The following is a 23,350-nucleotide window of genomic DNA, read 5'->3' as shown; positions in this document are numbered from 1 at the left end:
ACTGAAAACGATGCTGTAATCGATTCATTACAGCACTGCTTCTAGAACTGTAATGAACTCATTACGATACTGAAATAGAGAAACTAGTCTTCTTCCTAGTTTCCTTTTTGTATTCATGTTGACCTTTATTTTATCAAGAAGATTCGTTTCTGGAATATTGAAAGATCGACTGACTTCCTGTATTCTTTGTCCTGATTGTATGACAGTGATAGCAGCTTTTAGCTCATTTCCGTCCATTTTGACTTTGCCTTTTTCCGAAAATAAGTACGTGGCATTTTGAATTCTGAAAAAACACAATATGATTAAATTATCAGCGGGAGTTCCCACGGGGTAATACCGCGCAGCGCAAAATTACCCCGCCATAAGTGCGCGTGATTCCCCCCAATATGAGTCATCTAACACAACTCATTGGGATGAGTAGTGACTTCTTGATGACGAAATACGAGGGTTACATTCATTTCCTTCAACAAATTGTTTCATACCAATCTGAATTAACGGTCTTTTGATTTTCAAGAGCCACAATTGCCACAGGACCAGTTTTCGTGAAGGAAGACGCCATCATTTGCTTCTTAACGCTTCGAGAACAACTTTTCTTAGCTTTGTTTCACATTGAACTGCCGACTCACCTTTTCTTTCTGGCTCGTATGAATAAATCCACAACTCGTTACCTGTGACGATGTTGTATACCGCTTTGGATACACCACAGTTGTATTTCGAAATCATTTCACGGCACCAATCGACACTAGCAAATTTTTGAGCATCATTCAACAAATGGGGAATCCAACACAGAGCTACCGAACATACAAATGTTCGTTCAAGATCTTATGAATGCTAGTCATACTAATGCTTAAACATCTCTCGATTTCCTGATATGTCACATGATGATCTTCTCCAATTAGTTTTCGCACAGCTTCAATATTGTCCAGCATAACGACATATTTTGGAGGACCTTCTTCAACATCGTCTGTGAGCAAACTACGTCCACGTTTGAATTCAGTATACCAGCGATATACACAGACTTTAAATGGTGCATCATCGCCAAAAGTTGAATTTAGTTGATAGATGCATTTTGCTCAAGTTAGACCACATCGAAAGTCATAATTTTCATAGCTCGAAAATTTTCACGAATTAATCCATATTTTGGCAAAGATGAAATTTTCAATTTACTGTAACAACAAAAATTGTGCTCGTACGTCAAAACGTTATAATAATTATAACAAAAAATGTCAAATTTTACGATGTCAATATCAGTTTTCACCTGGTATTATCAGTGTTGCCAATTCGCAATGCATAAATACTAGCCATCGTATTATTTATTGTACCTGTGGAGGGGAATTATGTCAACGTATAAGGCAAAAAAGTCGTGAAATAATTTTACTTCAAAGCAATGTAAAGAAAGACACTTAGCACGACTAAACCACAACCTTAGAAAAGGAGCTGATAATCTCTGAGCTAATATGAGATGTCGTGCTTTGATCAGGGCCGGCGCGAGCAATTTTGGCGCCTGAAGCAGAGATTTTTTAGCGTCCCTCCTGAAAAAGTATCAATAATAACAATATATAGCGAATATAGTGTTGCTTATTGTCTTTGTGAAATTAATTTCATCCCTCTTTCAATTAGGCTAATAGCCAATGCTGCTTATATTGGTTGGGTTGCCATGTGTTATTTATTGAACATGCGGCTTAGTAAAGACGGTTTGGAGATTTTTATTACAGAGAATGTTGATAAACGCAGCGGAGCGGAACAACCTCATGTTGTTTTTAAGAATCAAGACTATAATTTTTCAAAAATAATGAAAGGCGGCCACAAACTGGGCTAAATTGCCGCCCCTCAATTAGAGACGCCTGAAACGGTCGTTTCACTCTTTAACCCCTAACGCTGGCCCTGGCTTTGTTAAAATCTGGAAATAATAAAACTGCGATGCATAAAAAAAAATGTGCAAAATTTCCCCGTGAGTGGAATAACTCCGTTCTCCCCTACTCGATTATCTCGAAAACGATACACATTTTCTGTTGAATTCAGGAATGGAAAAAATCTTCTAGAAAAAAAAAGTGTGACGTAGATTTCCAATAGGAGAAGGTCACCGCATTCCTGTATCTACGCCATTGGATATTATTACCTAATTTGAAACATTACATCTTGACTTCGATAGCTGAAAATTAAAACAATGAGTGTAATAATACCAGAGTTATAAGTAAAACACTGTTTTTTCATTCAAACCTCACACCCTGTATCTCGAAAACCAAGTAAGTTGTTTATACGAAGCTTTTGAAGTTATTGAACTAAAATCTGGACCACCCTATTCTATCTTCAATGCATGATGAAACTTTTCACGAAGAATCGATTATGGTGTTGTGGATTATTATTTATGACAATTCCTGTTGACAAAATTAGTAGATATCATACTCACCAAATACCCGACTAATTTATGGCGAATATTTCCCTCCTGTCGAAAATTCTATGTAAATGGAGAACAATTATCGAAAATTACAGCGATAAATGCATTGAAGGAAGCGCATTAGCCCTGCGATAACTGCACTCTTCATAGTTGCATAGTTTCTATGCATCTTACACAGTTCGAATCTATGGCAATTCCATTCTACATCAGTTTAAAGAGTAATGTAACAGTTCATTCGGGAAATATTCCCCCAAATTACACTCGTGCATCGAAATGACCGAATAATTTGGCATTCCAGCGTGTTTTCATTAAAAAACTGCATTCGGTCATTATCATTTTTGGAGAAAGAGAAATCGAACTCAATACTCATGCAGTTTTTATGAATATTTCCCTCCTGTCAAAAATTCTATGTACATAGAGAACAATTATCGAAAATTACAGCGATAAATGCATTGAAGGAAGCGCATTAGCCCTGCGATAACTGCACTCTTCATAGTTGCATAGTTTCTATGCATCTTACACAGTTCGAATCTATGGCAATTCCATTCTACATCAGTTTAAAAAGTAATGTAACAGTTCATTCGGGAAATATTCCCCCAAATTACACTCGTGCATCGAAATGACCGAATAATTTGGCATTCCAGCGTGTTTTCATTAAAAAACTGCATTCGGTCATTATCATTTTTGGAGAAAGAGAAATCGAACTCAATACTCATGCAGTTTTTATGAATATTTCCCTCCTGTCAAAAATTCTATGTACATAGAGAACAATTATCGAAAATTACAGCGATAATTGCATTGTAGGAAGCGAAACAGCACTGCGATAATTGTTCTGTTCATAGATGCATAGTTTCTATGCATCTTACACAGTTCGAATCTATGGCAATTCCATTCTAAATCAGTTTGACAAGTAATGTAACAGTTTATTCAGGAAATATTCCCCCGAATTACACTCGTCCATCAAAATGACCGGATAATTTCGCATTCGATGTTATATAGTTTTGAAATCAGGAAAAATTAAGCTTTCGAAAAATGACACATAAATCTAGTGTTCCCATTTGAGAAAACAAAACTTTGGGTCATAGCTTCGTAATTAAGAACTATGTTGAAGAGATGAGCACACCACTGGATTCTACGTAAAAAAGTGCCTGTATGATGTTTTAATTTCAGAGCTTCATCATCAGTATTAGCGGAGATATGAATGTTTTTCGATAACGCCATTTTTCCAATTTTCGCTCATAACTTTAAAACAGAAGAAGTTGGCCAAAAATGAATACAACTCTTGTTATTTTCTCGGAAAATTGTGTATAAATAAAAGAAAATGGTCAAAAACCTTTTTTTATCTAAGAGTCCTAATATTTCTATGGTTTCATCTGTTGATGAGCACAGAAAAAAGAACTTCATATAAAAAGAACAATGTTCTTCCGTCAATCTGATTATTTCTATGCTCCTTACTAAATTCTTCAATATTCGAATTGAGATATATTTTATGAAATTTTTATTCAAAAATGGTTTCGGAAATAACGAAAAGATCCACTGTTTCAACAGAGAGAGTTCTAATGATATCAGAAGATTATTTTCTCTCCAGAATGAATACGCACAAGTACCAATCAATTTAAAATAGCATATGAAATGAACGCATATATTATTGAACTCCACAATTCAATTAGGAAAGGAACAAACAATAAATAATATTTAACCTAATAGTGATAACAATTGGTCAGTAACAACTTTGAATGAGGATCGAGTTTTTACAGAAGATCTCAAAACATTTACCATCCGCTGCAATGCACAGTCTCACCTCTTCTCGATACCTACTTTGCACCAAATTCAATACATGAATATTTGAAACTGTGTTAAAGAAACCTTGGAAATTTTCTCTGAGTTCATTTATATTTTCGTAACTATTTTTATAGAGTTTGTCCTTAATACGTTCCCAGAAAAAAATATAACGGTGACAAATCATTATTTAGATAATTTAGCTCTTATCGAGAGAGAAAATATTTTTTCGAACAAGATGGTGCCCCACCTATGAAACTTATCCCTATAACCGACTAGCCCCGGTCTCCCCTACCTGTGCGTATCCATTCTGGAGACCTTTGAAAATGATCTTCTGATGCATCTATCTCATTAAAACTTTCTCGACTGGAAGAATCGATCATGTGGATATTTTCATTATTTCCGAATCCATTGTGAAACTGGATTTCACGTGAAAAAGTGTCTGTAAGATGTTTTCATTCCAGAGCTCCATTATCAGTATAAGCGTAGATATAAATGTTTTTCGATATCGCCATTTTTCCCATTTTCGCTCGTAACTCGGAAACAAAAAAAGTTGGCCAAAAATTAATACTACTGTTAGTTCCTCAGAAAAATAGAACGAGAATGGGGTATCAGATTTTGTCTATCTCCTCTGGTTTGAAATTTGTAGTGCTAAAACATCGAAATTTGCCCACCCTGTACAAGTTGATTGTACGATAAGTAGAATGAGATAAGTTATTGAATATTTATTATTTAAAAATATTCCAAAATTAAGACCATTTTTTGGAATAGGAGAAAGTGAAACACCCTGAATATCAAAAACGAGGTTGCGATTAATTCCCAACGTTTAACACAAATTGATATTGGGTTGCCGAAGAGCTTAATTAAGGCTACCACAAACCAACGTGGCAAATATTCGTACCGCGTCTGAGTCTGAATCCTACTAATTCACGAGTTTATTACCGATTGATAGTTTGATAATCGGAAGTACCGATTATAAATTAGAAGGATTCAGACTCAGGTGCGGTACGAATATTCGCATTTGCTTCGCTGTACGGATTCACGGATTGGCTTGATTTTCAAGCTACTTGGCTTGAGCATGAGCTTGACTTGATTTCTAGTCGACCTCAAGTCAAGTAGTAGTTTTTCAATATCAAGTCAAGTCAAGTTTTTATTTATCAAATACTCGAATTACATCAAACTACTTGATTTTTAGCAGTTTTATTGTGCAGTTTCACATCAATAAAAAAAAATGATGAAATGAGAAGGATCCTTGCAAAAAACACTTTCTATTTATTAAACTCATTGTATAAAAGAACCGAAAATATCAACTTTTTCGAAATAGAAACATAAATTAAATCATTATAAATCATAATAAAATAAACAATATTAAAAAAATTAAGTTTCTTAATAATGAGAAACCTCCAGGCTTCGTTTGATTTCATAATTTACCATCCAGGATCTATGACACATGAGGCATCCTAAAGATTTGTCGCCTAACCTATTGCGGGTTTTTATATCTGTAAGAGCAGCTCTGGAAAATTGTCTCTCAACAGAAGCTGAAGATACTGGCGTTGATGAAAAATCCTTGGCCATTTTGGCCAAGTTTGGAAAGATTTTTCTGAAACTACCAAAATCTACCTATTGATTTCAAAGAAATGTGAGAAAACTACTAATAAAGTCACACTGTCGAATGCTTCATTCCCTCGGCGCTCGCAGAATCCCCTTATTTAGTCTGAGCGCGCACGAGATTGCAGAAATATATGCCGTGCGATGCGTGCATATCAAGCTCAAGTAATATCAAGTAGCTTGATATCAAATCAAGCAATAAATATCTGAAATCAAGTCAAGCCAAGATCAAGTATGTAATTATTCACGAGCTTGATTTTCAAATCAAGTTGTTGGTTAAAATGTCAACGTACTTGGCTTGATTTTTCCCTATTTCGTTAGTTTATGGGAACCTTCAAACTGCTCTTTAGAAATTAAGTAACTTAAGAGAAAATTTATACAAATTTACTCTTGTGAAATCATTGTTTCAAGTAACATAAGTAGGGAAAAGCCACAAAAACTGCTCTAAAATGTGTTTTTATGAACTTAGTTATATAAACACATTTCAGAACATTATACAATACGTATGTTCCCTAACTTATAAAGAGCAGTAGGTATATTTCCGCAACAACTATTGCATTCACAATTCCATTTATTTCGACTGGTCCTTTGACGAGTTAGCATGTTTTATTACTCAAAAGCCTCACAGTCCGTTCAATTAAATGAATTTCGCAATAACTCAGAGCTCTTCCAATTTAACAGAATTCTTTGAGGTTGATGAAAGTGAAAGGCCCTTTAGATCAAAAATGAAAGTGCGAATTCTTCACTACGTTGAATACAATTGAAATTGTGTTGTCGCAAAGCTGCATCCATCCTAAATCAACCATTGAATGAACTTCGTCATTAATTCCAACTGGCCCTTTGATGTTTGTCAGTTCTGAATCAGGTATATTCTGTTTATTGGTACCTATTGAATGAAGATAACAGACGAGCACGTAATGTCCAATATTGGCTACGCGAAATTTAAATTGAATGCTTTTTCCGTCTGGCCTTTATTTAGGTTGAAAAATACAACGTGAAAGCGTATAATTCAGCTTTTTCGAATTGATGCCGAGATTCCCATTTTCCATTCGAATCAATGTAATTCACCAGAATAGAGAATCGACGGGAAATATTCGACTGATAGAAAATATATCAATACCATTAAAATTATTTCGTTCAATTTGGAATGTGTTCTTCCAATAAATGGATGGCAATTTCGGCATTTTGGTTTATTTATAACTATTTAGACAATCGATATCTGAAAACACACTGGTTATGATGCAGTTTATTTCATAATTTGTGTTTCTACTCACGTTTCGCCTATATTTTAGATTGTTCTTTTAACTTGATATTGTTTTTTTTTTCATGGAAATTTTCGATAATTGTTAAACATGACTCTGGTCTGGTCGGATTGAAATGTCTTGATTTAAAAATATTAAAGAATTCTCAATGTTCTGAGTTTTTTTTGGTTCTGAAAAAAGAAGGAGCTGTTCAAGTTTTGATTTTTTTTTTGGAAAACATAGATATTATAGTAAGGAATAAATAATTGAAATTTAAAGAAAGATAGGGTTTACATTTTTTTATTAAATTTGTTAATAATGTGTTTTTCCACCGCGATTATCTATACACTCTCCAACACGTCTCAGCATTGATGCAATAAGATGGCCTCTTTCTTCTTGAGGCATACTAACCCAAGCTTCCTGTACTTCATGTCTTAGCGCCGCCGAAGTCCGTGGGGGCTAGGGTAAATTTCCAAGCCTTCCACCCATAATCTCCCAAACATGCTCTATGGGCGAAAGATCGGAGTATCTGGGCGGCCATGGCAAAAGATTCGAAAAAATTTAAACTAGCTCTGGCAACATGAGATCGGACATTAACTTGGTGAACTATTGGGTTCTCGAGCCGGTTCAAGTAAGGGAGAACATATGGTTCTAATGTTTCTTGAAGGTAACTCAGCGCTGTCTTGTTACCTCGAATTGAAACTTTCTTGCATGTGCAATAGCACCCCACGCCATAACGCCTACTGTCCGGTGTACATGACGCTCAACATCAAACTGAGGTTCACGTCTTTCTCCCCGACGTCGTATAACCCTTTTTCGGCCATCATGTGCACCCAAGGAGAATTGAGATTCATCAGAAAAGACGACCTGATGCCATTCTACATTCCAATGTTGACGTTCTCTGCACCACTGTTATAGTTGCCGGCGACTCAAAAGTCAGAAGTAACACAAGATGGGGTCGATAATGCTGCAGTCCAAAAGACCTTATCCGGCGGTAAACCGATCGGACAGTTACAGGATGGCCTTGTTCCCTTAACCACTCATCTGCCAAAGATCGAGTTGTCGCAAATCGGTCTCTAATGGCCATAAGTCTTAGACGTCGATCTTGAACTTCATTTGTGCGTCTTCAACGTCCGGTGCCTACTCTTCTTTGATTTTGGCCATTATCAAACCAACCTTGACAACAACTATCATAACAGTAGTTGGTTTTCAGTTCGTACTGTTAGCGATTTCTCGAAAGGACAACCCTGCCTCCTGTAGACCAATAATTCGACCTCTTTCAAATTCACTTAGCTGGCGATAAATTCTGCGTACACGTGCTCCAGGCATTTTAACAACAACTAAAAATCGACTTTGTATTTCCTCGAACAGATGGTTTTTTGAAAACTTTTTAAAAACTTGCAAAAACGACTACAATATTCAAGTAGCAAAAATTGTTTACATGAAAAAACCTTCTAATTTTTTCTCCAAATTCAATCATTCACTACTTGCTATACTATCTATGTTTTACCAAAAAAAATTTCAAATTTACACAGCAGTTTGTTTGTCAGTTAGTATATTTCACTCAATAATTTGCTGGCCTAACCAAAAGAAAGCAGTTTTTTTTTTAATTCGACTTAATTCGCCAAAATAATGGCCTTCATCTTTGTTTTTGAAATGGGCTTACAAATCACTTCTAGTCAAGTTTTTTTCCCTTGAGCATCTTTCAACCATTGTTGTCGACAGAACAGTGAATAACACATATCAAGCCATTGCTTTTTTCGAACAGTATTTTTTCCATCAGAAACCAGTATTTTATCAATACACGAAACTTGTTTTTATTGGTTACTCAAACAACAACACTAAACCTTCAGACTTAATCCAATGACTATCAAAACTTTTGTGATAAATATGTTATGCCATTTGAAATGGAAAAAGATGAAAAAATATTTTGGAAAATTCATTTAATTTTGCGCTGTCCGATGTTTTAGAATACATTTCCTCACTAAATCTCTCGTTTTTTAACATTTGAAATGTTCTGATCGAAACCTTGAACTCAATCAATTCAGGTTCAAATTTTTCAGATATCTCAGGACATAAAAACAATTTTTTCGATTTTGATTCTTCTTCTTACATTGCTTATCCACTTATGGATGTTTACCACCATTTCCATCTCATTCTCTTCTTGTACAAATATATTTTGATATGATTTCCCGGATATGATCAAAATTCGTTCAATTTTCTCAAAAATAACGTTGCTTCCCTTTATATGACAGTTTGAATGAAATCATATTATGTGAAGGTATCGTGAATATTGAGTATTTGGGATATTTAGCTTTCGATGTGTATAATCAAAACTGTATTATAAGGGTGATTTTTCATTGAAACATACCAAACTTCCATAAAAGCTCCACACGGTATTCACAATCACGATTCAGATCTATGCCGTATACAGAAAATGAACACACAGTTGAAGCCATATCTAACTAATTGCGGTTCATACATATAACATGTTGACAATAACGTATAATTAGTTTTTATTTCGGAAAAACATGGAAATCATTGCAATATCGGTTCTCTCTGAACTGAATATAGTATTGGTCTCGATTTCCAATACCACGTGGGTTCGATACCTATCAAATTCATTAAATTCCAAATACAAAATTCCACATCCTATCAAGGTCATATTTACAAGCATACCAATATTGAATTATAATTACAAGCTTCGAAATTCAACTCTATTGCCTGCAAAGCACATCAAAGCGTAATATAAGCTACTTCATTACTGTAAGACAATAAACGTTTATGTTGCTTTCTGTTCCTTAAATAATAGAATTATGAGAATATATCCACGATCTAGTTCATGTAAGGTTTCATCTTCCAACTAATGCAAATTAAGGTAAGTTGTGTGAATTGTATGTGTTGTGAATTGTTGCTTCAATTGTGGATATGTAACACGAAATAAGCTTTGAATGGATTTATTGTGTTCACTCGAATATGAATCACAATTTTTAATTCTGGTACATAAACCCACCCAGTGTATATAAATTGAAACCAATAACATCATGTAAATACGTTGAGTACCAAATAAGCCTTCTCACTATATCCGAGCCTATTCCAATGTTGATTGGATGACAATAATATTGATCAGTTCATGAGTGGACTATTGAGAAGATGTTCTGATTTTGCAGACCTAATTTGGGTATTCATCAAATTTAGTCCGTTTAGAATAACAAGTATTAGTATTAGCCAGATTGTACGATTGTCCAAACAGATTATTGGGAATATTATGGACAGAAGAGCATTGAAATTCCACATCACACTCTGCTCCCTGTGTTCATGAATGTTAAATGCCTCATATCTGAAGGATTAGTTTGGAAAATTTAAACGCTAGAAATGTGACGACCAAAATCAACTAGGAAACCCGAATTTTTTTTTTTCTGGAAATTTGTTCAATTGGGATGTCCTCGATAACTCCACGAATTCCTTTTTTGAGGTCTTGAATCCATTGTTGACCATTCACACCTCATCTTTCACGTTGACCCAAAGAGAAAAGTCTAAAGTTGTTAAGTCACAAGATCTAGATGGTCAATTGTCAACATCTCTCCGAGAAATAACATGACCAGCAAACTGTTCTTGTAAAACAGCGATTGTTCTGTTGCTTGTTGATAATAAACTGCGTCCACATCGATATCCTTCATTTTCGGCCATAAAAAAATCATAAATCATAGCTCGGTAGCGCAATCCATTCACCGTAACAGTTGCACAAGCATCATTTTTGAGTAAGTTAGGTCCAGTTACAGCATCAGCCCAGAAACCGCACCAAGCAATGAGACGTTGAGGATAGAGAGACTTTTCAACCATCATTCTTGGATTTTCCTAGCTCCAAATGCGACAATTCTGCTTATTAGGGTAGCCATCAAGATCAAAATGAGCCTCATCTTCTTCTTCCAATGCATATTCATTAATGGATGTTTGCGATAACATTTTCCATTTGTTCTTTATTTCTGGCGGTGTGTATCAATGACTGTACATCGCGTAGTCCTGTCCATTGCCTGATGTTTCGCAGCCAAGACATTTTCTTCCGTCCGATTCCTCTCCGACCTTCGATCTTGCCTTCAATTAACAAATGCAAGAACTGATATTTCGTGTTTCGAATTACATGCCCTAGATATGCTGTTTTCCTCTTTTTGATCACTTCAAACAGTTCACGTTGTTTATTAACACGTCTAAGAACTTCCTCATTTGTCATCCTAGCCGTCCACGGCACCTTTAGTATTCTGCGGTATAGCCACATTTCGAAAGCCTCCAATTTGTTCACTGTGCTCGCCTTCAATGTCCAACCCTCCATACCATAAAGAAGCACCGACCAAACGTAGCACTTTAGGAATCTCAGTATTAGGTTCAGGTCAAAAACGGTAACAGGTAAGTACTCTTCGAAGCCTCAGGAATGCCTGTCGGGCTTGTTCTATGCGACATTTCACTTCCTTATCTGATGTCCAGTCTTCACAAAGCCAGATGCCCAAGTATTTAAATTTTTCTACTCTCCCTATGGGCCTATGAGCCTCATCACTGAAGATGATTTTTCGATGAGAATCCGGATCATTTTGTTGCATATCAAGGCTTAGATACAATGTTGCTGGTGATCTACCGGCTTGAGTTTTTGTGCTAACTGAATTTTAAAACTCTATGGTGTGATGTCGTTTCCCAATAAAACGGCCAGCCTGAGTTTGGTCAGCACTTCGAGCCAAAGAGCTATAGCAGCACTATTCTCAGTTGTTCTTGAGCGATGCACACGGTTCCGATTCTTGACATTACTAACTTGTCCCAGGAGCTCAAACTTTGTCACCTATTCGACTATTGCCGCTCGAAAAATATTCATATTTCTAAAGTCCTTCTGATAGGACAATCGTGTGTCTATTTCTTCTCAATCCTCAATTATCCACTAATGCAAATTCACATACAAATTTATATTATAATGAAATATAAAATCTGAGGCAATGGGCATACTGCAAATCTAAAGAAGACTTTCGAGAACTATACCTCATAATATATAACAATGCATAATAATATTTAACAATGCACCTCACTTCGCTGAATCTGCTGGATTACATTGAAGGACCCTTTGCTGAATTATTATCCAGTAACACCATCTAAGAGCGACACAAAATAGGGAATATTTCGATGAATAGGGATAACTTTGATGCAAAACTTTAGTAGTACCACCAGAAGAAGGGAACATCATCTACAGGGGAACGCTAAATACAAAATAATCACTTAATATCAGTGATGTCCTTTTGAGAGGACAATAGGCATTACAGAGTTAATACGTGTTATTATAAATCAAATTCGACAATTTTCCTTGATAATTACTCAGTTCATCTATGGAAATTATGTTTCATCAAAATCCATCTTCTATTCTACTTTTTACGGCTGACGTAATGTCATGAGCTCTTGAGCACTCGTCATTCATGCGCCAATACACAGATCGTTATGAAATTATATTGCTCCCTGTTCGAAGAAGAATCCCTCAGAAAAAAAAGCCAGAGAAACTTTTTAATAGAGATTGTCGAATTCTTTTTTTCAAATTTCTTCTGAAGAATATGTCTTGAATTTTCCATTGAAGGAAGGGGAATGTGTGAACTGAAGTGCGAAAATATTGTATAATTCGTCGAAAAAGAGTAGATTGTGGAAAAAAAAACTCATGTGTGCCATGTCAAGTATTCAACAATGCTTATCAACTTCGAAGTGATTTATAGACGGTAGATGATATAAAAGCGAATACATTAGCGTAATAGTATTAATGATTATAAACCTTCATTTAGCCTTTGGATATTCAAAGTAATAAACTACAATCACCTTATAGTAAAAAATTTTGAATGCCAAATTTCACTAACAATTGTTGTCTTGATATTGATGATGGACTTTATGTTTGATAGTTTATTGGTCTGTTTCCAACCGATGATAGTTGAGCCTTTCTCTTATTAACGCTTGGCTTGCTCTATTGGAGATTCTGTCAGCCTTCTGCCTCTTATTGGGAACTTTACTCTGAAACCCTCAGAAACAAGTTCTACACTTTGCCAGATACCGTAACCCTGTTACTAAGAGTCTCAGAGTGGAGCTTGGAGATTCTGTCTGCCCTTCTGCCTCATATTGGGAGCTTTACTTTGATACCCTTAGGAACAAGTAACAGGTGATAGTTGAGTCTTTCTCTTATTCATCCTTGACTTGCTTTATTGAAGATTCTGTCCACCCTTCTGCCTCTTATTGGGAGCTTTACTATGAAAACCTTAGAAACAAGTTCTACACCTTGCCAGAGACTGCAACCTTTCTCCTAAGAGGTAGAAGGACAGACAGAATATCCAATAGAGCAAGCCAAGCATTAATAAGAGAAAGACTCAACTATCACCGGTTTCATCAATATCAAGACTAAAATTATAAGTTGATATGGGCCCGAATTATATCAAGAGGTCAGGAAATATGAGAAAACCTCATTGAAATTTGCCAAACCACCTAACGTTTCTACACTATTCCTAAGGGTCTCAGAGTTAAGCTCCCAATAAGAGGCAGAAGGGCAGACAGAATATCCAATAGAGCAAGCCAAGCATTAATAAGAGAAAGACTCAACTATCACCGGTTTCATCAATATCAAGACAAAAATTATAAGTTGATATAGGCCCGAATTATATCAAGAGGTCAGGAAATATGAGAAAACTTCATTGAAATTTGCTAAACCACCTAACGTTTCTACACTATTCCTAAGGGTCTCAGAGTTAAGCTCCCAGTAAGAGGCAGAAGGGCAGACAGAATCACCAATGGAGCAAGCCAAGCATTAATAAGAGAAAGGCTCAAATTTTCCTAACAATTTCTTGAATATTTACAAAGGTTCAAGCTTAGAGGCAAGTCATTGAATAGACAAAACCCTTTGCTTAATATGGACTTGTTCATAAATATTGTACTTTTACACATGCAAATCGTTCCAACGTCTTGATTCGTAATAATGAATTTCCTTTACAAATTGTATATCTTCAAGTGAATATTCCGGTAATAGCTTATTCCTCAATTTGTATATCAGATCAACGGTTTTGATTAACGCTCATCAGTCTCAATACAATTAGTGGAAACGACTTTCATTTTTTTATTGTTTAATGAATTTCCATCAAGTATAGATAGAATCCATTGAATAATTCCAACCCTGTATTCACAGAACTTCGTCTAAGTATTACATTTCAGAATTATTCTCATCTCTATTTTGTGTCTTTGAATCATTATATGAACCGAACATAAAATGACTACTCATTTTTTATCTTACCCAATTTCTGGTTGTTTTTCATTTAAATGTTAATAAATTTTAATTCACCTCATTTTCTGATCAATATTGAGTGTCAGATATTCCCTTTTCTATACAGTCATTTTCGTAAAACTGCTTCCACTGGCGAAATGATCGATTATTTAATGTATTTTATGAATATGCATAGTGTACTTATAAATTCCAATGAAATTATGAAGAATATGATTATGCAAGTTTATTAATATTACATCAATGCTGTTGGTTTTACAATGCATCAAGAACTCCACACTCAGTTGGACGATCCTAAATGTGTATAAAGATGTTATTTCTTGTTTCATAAGAGTTTTTCTGGTTCTCATATTTATGAAATAGGTATGCATTCGTCTCGATGAAAATTGCATTTTTTTTTATTTCATGTATTTTAATGGCATATATGGTTAGCTATCCCATGTTCCTAACTATACCTCTGCATGGCTGGTCATATATCATATTGGTAGGAATTCGCATTGTCCTCTTCTGCAACACAAATAAAAGTTTTATCTCTCGGGATCCATAGAAAATGAGGCGAAATTCTCAGTTTGACTTCTATCATTATATGATACACGTACCTACAGTTTTTTAGGTACGTTGACAAATATTATGATGTAATTCTGAAATCATAAATTGCTGTTTGAATTTTTTCAACAAGAAAATTGATATATTTCCCTTTCAGTCAAGATGATCTATGTGTACTCCCAAAATTTTTGTATGCTCTGATAATTACTATTCTTCTTGATTGAGTTATAGGTATCTAGACTTGTTCTCTGGAACACAATTTGTTCAGATCAAAAACCCAGCTAATTCTCTATTCTCAAAGGCTTCGAATATTTTATTGATGATTTGATAAACGGCCGTTTTTATTGATTTTTCTTTTGTGTATCCATAATGATTGTCTCTAAGTATTTCATTTTGTATCAATAATTCCACCAATTGAGCACATTATACTATCTCCAATATTTCGGAGAAACTGGGCAGTATTCTTGAATCCCTATAGTTACTAAATTAATTTATATCACGTTTTTTATGTACTGGTTTCACGATTGCTATTTTTAACCTATCAGGGCGAATGCCATATAAGTCAGTCGATATAATATGACTTAAAAGTTCAGTCGTTTCTTAGACTATTTGCATAATAATACCTATTTGATATTTTTTAACGATTTTATTATCAATTTGATTTCTGATTGTTTTTTGAAGGATTGATTCTTTAATTGTTCATATTTCTCATCATTATTACGGTTTACCATATTCATAGTTGAAACTATTTTATATTTATTTCATTATTCATTTATTATTGTTATTTGATTATAAAGAAAATGCAAGGATCTTAGTTTATTTCAATTATTTTGTTGAATTTTTCAAAGATTTTCAGCGATGTACGTACAGTTTTACCAAAAACCAAACAAACGTTGACCTGTTTTTTAAATCTTCGGGAATTCTTTGTTTCTGAGTTCTGGAGGAGTTCAAATTTTCGTTGGGACATACTGTAATGTGTAATCAGTAATGTGTCAGATGCAATACTTATAGGTGCAAACCAACATAAATGGAGAACCGACTCATGATAAATATTTACGAGACACTAATTTTTATTCTTAAAAAATTTTTGCTTCAGAATAAATTTTTCATTTTGATAGGTCTAAGTCAAATTGATAAGCTAATTATGACTGCAGTACAAAATCAGCCTGTGTATGTGCAGAATCTGCTATATGTTCGTTTTACCGCTTTAAATTCTCCCTCGAATTCGCGCGCAAGTCAGGAGTTGCTTATACGAATCAGGAAACGAAGAGCAAATCCACCAAAACCCGCGGTACCTTCCTTCAAACATGTTGAGTTTGGTGCTTTGCGCTTTCCTCTAGACCTATCAGTTTGAGTGACCTCAAACTTCCATCCAGAAACTAGCGACAACAGCTGGAAGACCTGCTAATTGAAGACATTGACTGCATATTGTGAGGTAAAATGAGAGTAGCTTCGTATCAAGGTAAGTCTCATTTTTTAAAGAAATTTTCATCTCAACCATAAAAAATATTTCTTTTCAAAAAGTACACCCCAATCTGTAATTTCTGACATAACTTCTTAATTTAGTAATCTAACTATCCACAATAGAATTTTAATGAATTCTATGTTCAAAACAAATACCTGATTCATATTCAAGATGCAGATAATCGGTATACGTAAAAATTTTCCAATGCATTCCTCCAAAACTCAAATTCAATCGATGACTTCAGCTCTCAAAGGTTTATGAACTGTGTATGCAATTGCTTTCAGTCTTTAGGAAATGGATTCAATACCTGCTTTCATGATCTTTTCAGTTCACTTCATGCAGAGCACTAACAGCAGTTCGGGTTTTATTGTTCAACCATGACAGTCGATGGCAAGAGTTGAAGCATAACTTTATGTGTAACTCAATGAAAACTTTTCGAACATTGAAATTTACCATCGGCTGAACAATTAGGTAGAGTCTGGTATCAATGATATTTTGAATTATGATTTTGTTTGATGAATCAAATAGATTTGGTTGACTAGTTGTATCTTTTTATTTTGCTGAAAGTTACTGCAGATGTTGAATTACTGTCGCCATTTAATTCAGGTATAGTATTGAATACGAGAACTGAAGCTACGGATATTTTTATAAGATCATTCTGAGCAATACTCTGGGGAGTGTTTGTCCAAAGGTAATAACCGTAATAAACAACCACCATCAAAAATATATGGCAACATGTAGTGTGAATTATATTACAGTTCCAACTAGTTGTTAAATATTTTACATCACCACTCTATCTTCTCTTAGGTTTCAAGCTTGTCTCAGAATTCTTTATAATTTCCATCCACAAGTATGGTTCCGTTTTTTAACAAGGCAACTAGAATCCTATATAAACCCATGTTTCATTTTGGAGCCATTTCAGTTATAATGAGTAACATACATGAAATTAATCTGACCGAAAGACTCAAAATGTTTAAAGATCATTTGTGGGGTAGATCTTCCTAGCATTAACTCGAATTGATGAAACCTAGTTATCATCAAGACAGACTTCACTTCTCCTTAGAACTGAAATGAATGAAAAGCCTCTAGATTGAGCAATTACGTAAGGCATTCCTGTTAATGTTGGGAAATTCATATTTAGTCTCCAATGTCCTGTTGGTCTTCTCAGTTTACTTATTAACTTAGTGATACGAGAGCAGATTACGAAGGAAATAAATTTGATTTGTTGGCAGAAGGAATTTGGTGACCTAACTATATACACCGTCAAATGATAAAGAAATTTGAGAAAGGCAATAACTTGATATGTGAGATCCTATTCAATATAATTGTCAGTTATTCAATCTAAATGTGGGACTCTAATGATTGTATTCTCTTTAAATTCAACCAAGTCGTTCCTGTATTATAATAATAATAATGATGAAGGACTTTAATTGATTAGAAATTTGATTAAACTTTTTTTGGCATTTATATATTATATTCAGTTCGTTCTGAGTATTTCATACCCCAAACGTCTGTTCAACTAACCCTTTTTACAAAAATATCAATTTTTTTTTTCGATATTCTACTCGCATTTTATAAGCTTCTAATGACGAAATCAACATAAAATTTTCTATGAAATTCCCATCGAATCTTTTGTCACTGAGAGATTGAGTTTTTTTCCGATATTCTTTTGAATTAGCTCTGCCTGTAGTTTACTCAATCAACATGAAATTTTGCATTGAAATTGAAATTTATATTCTTCTTATTCAAGTAATTATGATGCTCCATTCGAAAATTGAATTTGACTACTAATTCGTCATCAGTTATCATTTCCTAGCTAAAAATTAGAGACGAAGACGAAATGCTCTGTTAAGCGCTCAAAAACTGTTATTACTTATTCAAAAATAATTCGCCCTACCATAACTTCGGTATAACAAAAGCAACAATGTTAGAAAACAATGTTATAATGACAATATATATCATATACAGGTGGCCACTTTTTCAATGGGATTGTATTGGTAACTTTTAAACCATAAGAGTTAGAAGGTCGGTCAAATGAAGAAAAAGTTGAATTCATAGAAGCATTATCAAGCAGTTCAAACAAATCGAAATTATCATGGCCGGTTATTGAGATATCATAAGAAAAGTAAATTCTGTCATTTTGATTTTTCTTTTTTTCCCACTTTATTTCAAATACTATCAAAAAATGTTACAAGAATTTTTTATTCGACAGTAAATTGTTCTCAATTTGACGTAATCAGATTTCGTATCCAACGTTTCGTGCTCTCTGGGCCACCCTAAACCTCATTTTTTTCAATATGGACCTGCATATTTTATGACATTTTTCGAAATAACTTTTAACGCTGAATTCAACGATATATCAATATATCATACAATGTCATTCAAAGTAGATTTTCAGGTGATTTTGACCCTTATCCAATTTTCTTTGGGTCGGATCTGTATCACCTTCATTCATACCTTCATTTAGTTTAATTAACAACATGCAATATGCAATAAATTTTGATAAGAAAATCAACTTACCCATCTTGAACTAAATGGAACATATTAGAATCAAAGCAAGAAACCAGTATACTGGTTTCTTGGTTCTTCTTTTATAATAATCATTTAAATATTTCAATTCATAATAATTAAACGAAAGTATCATTTAATGAAAGAAAAATCAAATGATTATTCGAAAGTAAATGAAAATTAATGAAGTAAGTGTTCGAAATGTCCACCATTTTGTAAAATACACTTTACGGTTCTGGAACCCATACCTACTTCTTATACATTTGCTTGTTTGGTCTCCTTGAATATCTTCCAAAACATTCTCAATTTTCTCGCGAGGTATCACTATTGTTGTATTTGTCATTTGTTCCCTTGAAACAAATTACATAATCGAACTTTATTTTGAGATCATTACGATATAATTTTTGCAAGGCTTGGTATTCAAATTTAAAATCATTGTATTCGCGTCTCTTGACTATTTTATTAACAGCAGTTTTTGAAAAATTCCATTCACTGGCCACAGTTCTCGATTTTTTTTCTGGGTTCGATTGAATTCGGGTCAGAACATTGATATCGTTAATAGACTTGTTTTTTCTTAAATAAAGGATAAGGGTCAAAATCACCTGAAAATCAACTTTGAATGACATTGTATGATATATCGTTGAATTCAGCGTTAAAAGTTATTTCGAAAAATGTCATAAAATATGCAGGTCCGTATTGAAAAAAATGAGGTTGAGGGTGGCCCAGAGAGCACGAAACGTTGGATACGAAATCTGATTACGTCAAATTGAGGATAATTTACTGTCGAATAAAAAATTCCTGTAACATTTTTTGATAATATTTTAAATAAAGTGGGAAAAAAAGAAAAATCAAAACGACATAATTTACTTTTCTTATGATATTTCGAAAACCGGCCCTGATAATCTCGATTTGTTTGAACTGCTTGATAATGCTTCTATGCATGCAACTTTTTCTCCATTTGACCGACCTTCAAACTCTTATGGTTTAAAAGGTACCAATACAATCCCATTGAAAAAGTGGCCACCCTGTATACAAATAAATTCCCTCTTGAATTAACCTAATATGGCATCTTAGAATTTTGACAAAGAGTCAAAGAAATATTATTGAACAGTGGTTTCATAATTTAATCATAAAAATTTGACATATGATGATCAATCTAAATTATAACATCTCATATTAAACTAAATCATTGAAGAATATAATAGAGACAAAATCACCAAAAACCAAATGTGAATTAACTTACCTGTTATGGAATAAATATTACGAAATTATTTCGATAACATAGAGAATAAAATATATCTGTTATCCAAATTAATAATTTTAATGGCAGTTTTCAAAACCACATATTCATGTTTAAATTACATGAATCAATATTTAGCGTTGAAACAAACAAAAATAGATGCATCAAGCGAATCAGAGCTGGATTTGCTCATACAATAACCGAAAGCTAATTCTATCACAGAAATCGAATTATAGGTATGAAAAATTTTATACTCATTTCATGGTCTGAAGAGAAGCAAAGAAGACAGATTATTTCTCGTATTTCTGGCATAAATAATTCTCAAAAAAGAAAATGTACGAAACAAGTAATCCGCGGAATCAACAAATTGGGAAATATGTACAAACAAATTGTAAGTTATTTGAATCTTGATAATCCTGAGCTTACTATACACTAGACATTGTTATTGTTTACGGGGTATATATACGAAATACTGTGTTGCATATGGCAAATACGTCGTTATTTTCAATAACTGGAAATAACAAGCCTCCAACCTCAAATACTACGCATACAAACAAAATTCATCTTCTGAAAAACATGTTATAGAGAAGACTTCACAAAATATCTCCACTCGACAGCACCGGTTTTCAATTTCAATAATGGCCAGAATACAATACATATAAGTGTCAATGTGAAATAGGTTTTGACGTTTGAGATCAGTTTTTGTGTTTCTACCTATTGATGTTCCATGATACAAATAAAGGTATTCTCTTTCATTTTAGGTACTTCAACTGTCGCGAAGTATAGTCTGCAACTCGGATAGAATATACCAGTCAATTCGTAATTTCATTTTCAATTTCAAGCATCGAGAATTGATAAATGAAATATTGAATACGTATAATTGAAGTATATGTATTTCATCACCATTAAAATAGATCAACTTCGAGATGATATATACACTTACACTGACAAATAATCCAAACATCAAAGCATTTTTTAAATACCTACCTATGTTTCCAGGAAACGATTTCAGTACTCATACTCATAAGGAGTGTGAAGTGACGGAAAGGGAGAAAAAATTGTCCATGCCACGGAAATTTTGTCTGAGTTTTTGGCTGAACATTGATAGTTTCAATCCATGAGTTGTTTTTCCATAAATCATGCTTTATTATCAGCCAATTTGAGTTTATAACTTTTCAGCGCATCGGTACACGAAATCCCATTCAAAGTGCGAAATTCAAGACAGTTTTTCTTAGGATATTTTATTCATTGTAAGAATTCCTAACTACACCTCAAATTAATTATAAGAAAGAAAGCAATGAAAACGAAAATACAGTTGATGGTCGAACTTCGCGTAAGAATAGAGGGCAGTTGTACCAACATAGCAACAAAAAAAAACTGCGGCTATCCCTTGAAGCTAGCTTTTTTTATCAACTTTTGGTAGTGATAATATAGATAGATAATATAGATAATAATGATTAATAATGATTTCTGCAACCTATAAATAGACTAATGTGAATGTTGAAAAGCTTCTTTTTGTTGATTGAGTGCAGTTGTTTTATGTATATATAGAGTGTCCAATTTTCTCCGAGTAATTCTACAGGCGAATTGCAACAAAAAACTCCTTTAGAGTATGGTCTCATGATATTTCGTTGTTAAGTTTGTGTAACGTTTCACAATTTTTTGACTAAAATCATAGCATAACATGAAAATTATCATCTTGATCGAAATTTATTGTACACCATTGGAAAGAGCCGAAAATACTCCTCAGACAAAGCTGGTTTCATGGAGATTTCTATGGAATACTCTTTTGTAATAGAGTGGTTAAGGAAAAACTTATTATAAAATTTTCTTCAACCACAATCTTTGGAAAAAGTTTACTCTTAATTCCGCCCCGTACACCCCCATAGAAGTAATGTATAAAGAGTGCTCAGTTGGTACAACTTTCCACCGACGTATAATGCACTGAAAAAAACTGTATTTTCATAGAGAAAATAAATGATTTGGTTCTAATTGGAAGTGAGTTTAATAGGATATAGCAGTGGAATATTCGCAACTTTATGTTGATTATGTATGTATGATATGATTGTCACGCGTTTTTTACTCTGTCGAATAGCTGACCTAATTTTTCATTCCTCTTTCACGTTGAAACAATAATGTGTCCGTTGCATCTCTGTGGACGCCCACCTTCACATTAATTATCGCGTCCTTTTTTTTCCGTTAATTCAGATTGTGAATATCAGTTGTATTTTAGTACAGAAATTATGTTTACAATGGTGTTAAATGAATTCTGATTGAGATGACATTTCAAGTAAGTGAATTACAAGTTAGTAATTGTTCTATGAGTGTCCATTCTCACTTTTTGATCATAACCTCATTTTTCATCCGCGAGGTGTCTCAAGAGTCATGGGGGTGAAGTTTAGGGCTCCGTCAGTGCTCTGGATGCCTCATTCCCGAGATCCCCAAGATTTCATGTAAACGAGGATGCCATTTCTGGTAACCTATCCATTCTTTGTGCCCCTCGTTGGGCGCCTGATGCAGTTTTGTCCCCCATTTATTTAGCTCCCATATAGATGTACCTATATGGAAGCTATTCACTTCTTGTATTATGTTTTTAGTGAAAAATTGTGAAATGTTGCAAAATATTACAATTTCAACGAATTATAGTTGGACCATAATCTATAGGAACATTTTCGTTGCGAGTTGTCTCTAGAATAACCTTCTGAAATTTGGCTAGAGATAACTTGGGCACCCAGTACATATGTTTAGGTTATGCATATGTTTTCTATCCCAATATATATTCCATTTAGATGAAACTGAACTAGATCATGGATATTAGCTAGCTTACTTATATATAAATTTTCCTGATAGTATTTCAAGGTTTTTTCAACAGTTACAGCCAAAATTAGAAGTCTGTATGATTATCATCTCAGACTTATGCAAGGCGTCATGCCCCCACCATCGGGGGTTGACATAGCCAACACTGTGAAGTACTTCTCCCAAACCCTGTTATGTAAGTATACAAGGAGTCAAAAGGTTTGTTTTAGGAATGTAGCAGACGTTCCAAACCCGACGACGCATGCTCATTTACATATTGACCTTCAAGCATAAACGAAACCAAGGCTACAGTCTGTGAGAATCTTGGTTTTGGACAGTCAAACCAATCCCTAGAGTACCTGCATTCATTTTTGTAACTATAATTGAGTAATATTTGCAAAATATTAATTGAATTATTGTATCTAAAACTTGGAATTAAACACACCTATTAGATTGTATTACAACTTTGATGCTATTATAACTTTGTGCT

General features: G+C 34.1%; 1 protein-coding gene across 2 annotated transcripts in view; it reads left to right on the top strand.

Moving 5' to 3' along the window:
• Positions 1 to 23,350, top strand: part of LOC123685862 (protein unc-79 homolog) — an 89,003-nt gene that overhangs the window by 10,485 nt on the left and 55,168 nt on the right. For both annotated transcript variants that reach the window (XM_045625721.1, XM_045625720.1), the window contains one exon: positions 22,937 to 23,056. In XM_045625721.1, the coding sequence (XP_045481677.1) occupies positions 22,937 to 23,056 (120 nt within the window). The remainder of the gene's footprint in view (positions 1 to 22,936; positions 23,057 to 23,350) is intronic.

The sequence above is a fragment of the Harmonia axyridis genome, chromosome X (assembly GCF_914767665.1).
Source record: "Harmonia axyridis chromosome X, icHarAxyr1.1, whole genome shotgun sequence".
Taxonomy (NCBI): Eukaryota; Metazoa; Arthropoda; class Insecta; order Coleoptera; family Coccinellidae; genus Harmonia; species Harmonia axyridis.
The sequence above is the reverse complement of the archived record's forward strand: the minus strand, read 5'-3'. Positions and strand labels throughout refer to the sequence as shown.